Here is a 7423-nt window from a genome sequence, read left to right on the forward strand (position 1 = left end):
GGAAACAGATGAAGGGGCAGATTAATATTAGCAGCATTGTTTTAATACTCAGTGTATAATAATCACAGTTTAGGGAATTAGCCGTTTGTTTTTTTGACAGAGGAGCCTAAGGCCCGTGGCTTTCTTCTCTACAGTTTTACTAGCTCAAGATCTTCTTATGGAAGAGCCCATAGCTACAGAGTAATCCAATCCAATAACGACTATCCGCGGCTAACCATCTGAGAGCCCTTCAGTTGACAGCCTGATAATCCATCTCAAGGATAGAAAGCAACCAGTGAAAATGTTTTGACTCTCTAGCATATGCTCAGTGCAACATAATATTCATTACCTATTTAATAGTGTAAAATTAGCAGAATTTGCACTCCATGACTGTACTACAATCCATTTATGCAAATCAAAAAGTGTTTCTGGTACGTATTTTCAGAATAAGTCCATACTGAATAAATTATAACAGACATGAGTAATTTCAAAACACAGAGAGAAAATAACAGATATGCACAAGATGCATCATTCTGATGTTAACTGGATGACTAAAGTGATGAAGGAAAGTGATGAATGCATTACACGTCGAGTATAAGTATGAGAGAAATGGAGTCTGATTTATGACTAAGGATGAGATGTTGCAAAGATTCTATTCTACAGAACTATACAAGAATTGCAGTTTCCAGCACAAACACAGCCACTCTTGGTCAACACATTACAGGGGGTGCATAGAGTTAAACTAAAAACAATTAATATTCCAAATTTAGCATGCATTACTTTGAAGTGCTACATGAGATTTTAATTTGTAGAAACAGTCAAACTTGCTATTTTATATATGATTCATTTTATTATATATGAAACTACGTAAAAACCATATACCTATAAAATAAGACTTGATTTAAAATGTTTAGGAGCTAACTGTTAAAAAGCAGGTTGGCAGATTCTATAAACAGCCCTAATTTTCCTCTCCTCATTAATTCCCTTTTTGTATAAAGTTTAATTTTCGACTTTGAGAGCCATTGCAAAATGTCATGTCCTTGAAGTTTTACAAGTGTTCAATGTTAAATGTTTACTAATTAAAATTATGCTTAAAGCTCTGTTCGTTTGTAGCCCTGTCCACTTGTTTGCTTCCACTAGATAACTTCAAATGAGCAAGTGCACTTGGGAAAGTGAAAGCAATAATGCCATTATAATGGCTCCCACAACTTTTCCGTAAGGAATAAACACAGCGGTTTTGTCATAGAGCGAATCGAACAAAGTAAACTTTAGTATTAGATCACCAAAATAAAAGGTTACACACATAAGAGGGGGAGGGGGACGGCATCAGGTTTAGCTTCCTCGCTAACTGAGAAGCTGAAGCCAGCCATTGGTGGCACTGCTGTAGCATGCAACTGGCTAACTGGCAGAACAGACACATTAGCAGCTGATCTCGATGTCATCATTGTTCTCTTACCAGTGCCCTGGACTTCAGAGGTCCCGGTTGAGCTCTAGAGAGAACAAAGGCGCAGGCTTTAGGGCGTATTGAAAATGAAGATCAGTTCAAAGAGCGAGTGCAGTGCTCAGTGACTGTGGAGGTCTTTACCAGGTGCTTCCATGTCTGTTTACCAGGCAGCATTCTGGGACAAGAACGTCACTGACTGACTCCAGCAGCACGCATGCACCGAGCACGCCTGTCACTGGACAGTATGGTGGTGTGTCAAAAAAACGAGCGCGCTGCCTGCCTAGAAAGCATTTCTGGGCGACGTTCGCGCACTTGCAACGCTCCCGTGCGTTTTTGTGAGTCGTTTGCGCGATACTATTGCAGTCGGGACGCGTTCGCATCAGCTTTTCAAGCGTCCCAGACGCGCCCTCGCTGCCCAAATAGGCTGTGTAGGTCTAGGCCTGCTACTGCACTTCGCTTTAACGCTTTTACATACATTTGGGGAAGTTAAAACACACTAATCAGAGCCGACACAAATTTGAAATGATATTGGCGACATCACAACGACAAAAAATCCTTGCCGGTTAGGGATATGCTGTCGCGATTTGTGAATCACTAAACCGATTCGACTCGCAGTGCAACCGACACGTTGAACGAGAACCTTTAGAATAATGAACCAAGAACCGATACATAACTGAGCTGATATATAATCAAGTTTCTAAATGTATATTATAATAATGAATATTTTATTGATGTTCTAGATTACTTTGTTTATGAGCTGAATCAATCGTTCTTTTTTAAACGGTTCTTTAAAATGAAATGATTTGAATGAACCGATTCGCGGACCTACGACCACTCTGTCAAAAACTACTTGACTCATATAGCAAGAGTTTCTCACGTTTGAAAGAGTCATTTGCGCACAATTGTGAAATGACTTTGCTGATGAGAGAAACCTGGCCATTTAGGCTGAAACGGTTCGTGAAACTTTGAATCGGATCTTTCGGAGAATAAGATTGAATAAGTCACTCTGAACCGAGAACAGCATATTTCACATATCTGGTGTTGTTATGTCGTAAAATAATTGCTGAATTGCCTTTTAACGGGTCTTTAAAAATAACTGTTCTAATGAACCGATTGTCGGAAATGATTCAGACTTTCCTATTCTCAGTATCTATTGAACTGCCTACACTTCTGGAAATCACACGAATAATTTTAAACGTGTGAATGAGCAATTTACCCACTACTTCTAAATTACTTAGATAACGGTTGAAATAAACCTTGCAATTTAGAAAACTGCTGTGATACGTTCTGTGGGGTCGGAGGGTTCATCCGTCTCGTTTGCTTCGCAACAGAGGCGGGGCTCTGATGCTCTGAGTGTCCGTTCGCGCGTATCAATAAAGTTTTTTTTTTTTCAAATAGTTCAGTCAGTGAGCCTTTTTGGAGAATGGGTAGCATCACTGATGGTAAGGATTTCTTTGTTTATGTGTATTTTTGGTGTTTGCACTTTGTGTGGCAAATCACTGTGATTTATTATAACGGTGCCCCGGTGTATGCGTTTTTGTAAAAGAACTGACTTAAAATTGAGATCAATATGAATAATTATAGCTAGTTAGCCATGTGATATGCTAAAACCTATGGCTAAAACTGATGCACTGTTGTGTGTGTGTGTATATGGATAACATGTATATATCACTTACATGTAGTTATTTAGAAGACACATTATTAAATTAAATTATTTTATACAGTCTGCCACACTTATTTAAATAAATTAGAATTTTTTGAAGTTTAGATATTTGACTTTCTTGGAAGATTTCTTTGATCCACGACAGTCGGCGACGGTGTCCTTGACCATTTTATGTGGCTTTGACATGCTAGAAGAGTCAAACTTTAACTATACACCAACCAAATTTGTTGATATGATGCATTTTAGAGCTTGAGCTGTTTTACGTGGTTTGTTGTCTAGTAAGCTTCAACAGTGCTTCTTAAATGGTATCTGTGTCCGTATCCTTCCACAGATGAGGTAATTCGGAAGCGTCTTCTTATTGATGGAGATGGAGCTGGAGACGATAGGCGGATTAATGTGCTCATGAAGAGCTTTACTAAATGGTGTCATTCCAATTTCTCACCAGAGGAAGGGTAATTAAACTCTTATTATGATCTGTGATCTCTCTTATGTCTTTATAATGTACCTTATTGTACTGAGTAGTTACCATAGCCTTATGTATGACCTGATTGTCTCTGTTGCTGCAGGTTCTCACAGTATCAGAGGATGTTGACATCTTTGGCTCAGTGTGAATTCTCCATGGGGAAAACCCTGCTTGTGTATGACATGAACCTGAAAGAAATGGAGAATTATGAAGCAATCTATGTAGATATCGGTAAAACCTTTAGTTGATATGCCTGTGTGACTTTGTCAGGTATCATTACGATTTGTTGAGCTGCTCAGCCAAATATTTTGGTTTCTTCCATTCAATATAGAGAAAAGTATAACTTCAGCTCATGAAAAAATTGCAGAGTGCAAAAAGGAGATCCAGAGAGCTAAAAGGATACGAAAAAACCGCCAAGGTACAGTAAAGCTTCTTTGGAGAAAACTGACATTCTGTCCTTTTTATTGTTTTCTGCTCGGTTTTATCACTCATTTCTGCTGTTTTCTAATCTAATTCTCATTTGTAGAGTATGATGCTTTGGCCAGAGTTATCAAGCAACATCCAGACAGACATGAGACCTTAAAGTAGGTTTGAAATTCATGTGAAGGTCAAATCACATCTGTATTCGCATGTTAACTATGTATTAAATCTGTATATCCTTAATAAAAAAAATGACAATCAGGATGTATATAGACCTACCAGTTGTTGAAGCTTTTTTGTGATCTTATTTCTGCAGGCAGCTTGAGGCTTTAGACAAAGAGCTTCAGCAGCTGTCACACATCAAAGAAAATGTGGAGGACAAGGTAAGAGAATGAGGAATTTCTTTGATGCTTTTGTAGAAATACACCAGCATATGCTTAAATATTTACTCAGATCTTTTTTTTTAAAACTATGTTCAGTTGGAACTTCGTAAGAAACAGTTCCACGTCCTTCTCACCACCATTCAGGAACTTCAGCAGACTTTGGAGAGTAAGTAGTTGAAAAGAATAAAGGCTAGACGGCCCAGATGTATACTGATTCTAAACTGCTTTGCAGTTACCAACAATTAGTTTTAGTTCCGATCGGGTTGTAATCATTTCCTGTTTTGTGGTCTAAATTTGTGTTTGGTTATCTTTTTAGATGATGAGAAGATGGAAAGTGATGATACCCAGGAGAGCTCGATGGAAAATGGGGACTAGACTAACAATTTTCCAGCTTTTCTGGAGATGTACCTATTATCCTGTTATTTTTATTTCATTTAATTTTTAATGAACTTGTTTTCTAAATTCAGTCTCTTATTTTGATGTTGGTGATGTACAGAATTAAAGTGATTTCTTTATAAACTAAATCCAAGTTTTATTTTAGCATATGGCCCTTTCTAGGTAAAGGTTTGAGAAAAATCATCTTTGAACAAATACTGTATGCATAGTATCTGTAAGTCGCTTTGGATAAAAGCGTCTGCTAAATGAATAAATGTAAGTGTAATGTAAATGCATAGTAATCATATATTGTGCCCTTTAATCCAGAGGCTTAATTAATTAGTTAATACTTTTATTTAGCAAGGATGCTTTAAAATGAACAAAATTGATGATAAAGACATTTATAATGTTATAAAAGCTTTCCATTTCAGATAAATGTTGTTCTTCTGAACTTTCTATTCATCAAAGAAACCTGAAAAAAAATCTACTTAGTTGTTTTCAACATAATAATGTTTTTTGAACACCAAATCAGAATGATTTATGAAGCAATCTAATGATGCTAAAATTCAGTTTGAAAACACAGGAATAAATTACATTTTAAAATATATTCAAATAGAAAATAGTTATTATAAATCGTAAAAATATTTAACAATTTTACTGTACATTGGATCAAATAAATGCAGGGTTGGTGAGCAGAAAAAAAACATTAAAAATCGTACTGTTCAAAAACTTTTGACTTGTAGTGTACACTCGTAGCGATGAATGATTAGGCTCCTTCCAAACATATGTCTGGAACTAAATTTATTTTAAAGAAATATAGCACAACCACACAAGGCACAATATTTCACAGGAAGAAATTTGTTCGTGAGTAACGTACATTAACCAGCAGATGTCGCTGCTGCTACAATAAAGAACATGACTCAAAGTAAATGCCTTTTAAGTCTGGCTGTCTGTCCAAAATGTTTTAGTTATACCTATTAAAATCTACTTTTATTAATGACCTGGATTAAAAGCTCTGAATTAAAAAATCTCCCTCATGACAAGCGGAAGGTCAGTGTTAGCAAGTCTTGCAGGAGGACTCTGAAGTGCAGTGTCTGAGTGAGTTTGATGTTTTCAGACGTGCAGTGAGGGAACAGTGTGGACATTGGGGCTGTTTTTATGCTGTGCAGATGTACTCTACATATCTGACAGCAGATATGAAGTGACTTATAGGCCAAGAGTGAAGTAAAGGAAGAGCTGCAAAGCTGTCTTAATTCATAGAGCTCACACTCAAGACTGGAGGATAGCGTGAAGTCAATTTCTGCACTCATCTGCAATATCACGGTTAAGAGTCATATCTCTATTATATGGTTCATTCAAAACAGGTAAAGGCTACCCTATGCTTGATATCTGATTATTTCCACTGACTAATTACGGCTGAGCTGTGCTTATCTGAATGCACAAAGTGAGATGTAAAGAACAGTAGAGTATTACGAATTCTGTCACATCCTATGAATAAGTGAAAGTGAAGTGACATTCAGCCAAGTATGGTGACCCATACTCAGAATTTGTGCTCTGCGTTTAACCCATCCGAAAATGCACACACACAGAGCAGTGAACACACACACTGTGAGCACACACCCGGAGCAGTGGGCAGCCATTTATGCTGCGGCGCCCGGGGAGCAGTTGGGGGTTCGATGCCTTGCTCAAGGGCACCTAAGTCGTGGTATTGAAGGTGGAGAGAGAACTGTACATGCACTCCCCCCACCCACAATTCCTGCCGGCCCGGGACTCGAACTCACAACCTTTCAATTGGGAGTCCGACTCTCTAACCATTAGGCCACGACTTCCCTAGTCGTATAATGTAGTGGAGTCCCAGCAGTCAGCTGCAGTGCTTCTTATTGGGTTTCAGATTTAAAATGTCTACGGCAGCCAAATTCCCCTTGCCCTATAAGGAAATGGAGATCAGCTCTCAGGAAGACTCAGAAGACACATGGGAGCCAGATGACTCAGACTCAGATTGAAAGATAGACAGGGAGCATTTTGTCTCTGCGAGTAAACAAAACTTTCCCAGCATACTCTCATTGTCATGTGGGATAGCTCTGCTTGACGATGTTTGACCAAAGGCTTCAGTCATAATGGGCCAATCAAAAAAGGTATGAAAACATAGATCACTTTTCCTCATTTTACAATGCGTCAGTGTCATTCGGTCAAAGGCGATCATTATTTCCTCTTGAGGAACATACAGGCAAACAAAAAGCCAGGTTTGCCACTAGAATGACACAATGTGAAAATCTGCATTTGCATCCTGAGATAAACTACATATTCTGATAGAAAAACTACTTTTTTTGCAGTCACAGTTATTTTTTAAAGTAATTTAAATGCCCAGAGGTAACAAAACTAATCTATCTTGTACCTGTGTTTCACCAGACACTCTCTTTTTGCACTCTCTACTTTTCTAGCAGTAAATGCAACTCCAGGTCGTCCTATTCTTTCTTTCTAAAAGATAGAGCGTGTCTTCCTGAGAGCTACTATAACATGCCGTGACACATCTTTCCATCGCTATGGTAACAGCACTGAGGTGTACATGAAAAGAAACCAATGTGCTGTAACATGGGAACATTAGATCACGACTAGGTCAGAATGACCCACTACTGGTGATCCTTTCACCCATAAGGCAGTCTGATGAACAATGACTCTCACATTTCCCTATGTGA

General features: G+C 38.2%; 1 protein-coding gene across 1 annotated transcript; it reads left to right on the forward strand.

The window, feature by feature from the left end:
* The first annotated feature begins 2237 nt into the window (after window positions 1-2237).
* Window positions 2238-4876, forward strand: LOC132126159 (THO complex subunit 7 homolog). The gene is made up of 8 exons (XM_059537265.1): window positions 2238-2865; window positions 3418-3538; window positions 3653-3780; window positions 3881-3967; window positions 4076-4133; window positions 4286-4352; window positions 4449-4518; window positions 4669-4876. The coding sequence occupies exons 1-8, from the start codon at window positions 2847-2849 to the stop codon at window positions 4725-4727; spliced, it is 609 nt and encodes a 202-aa protein (XP_059393248.1). The 5' UTR covers window positions 2238-2846; the 3' UTR covers window positions 4728-4876.
* Window positions 4877-7423: the final 2547 nt, after the last annotated feature.

Source organism: Carassius carassius, chromosome 44 (genome assembly GCF_963082965.1).
Source record: "Carassius carassius chromosome 44, fCarCar2.1, whole genome shotgun sequence".
Classification (NCBI taxonomy): Eukaryota; Metazoa; Chordata; class Actinopteri; order Cypriniformes; family Cyprinidae; genus Carassius; species Carassius carassius.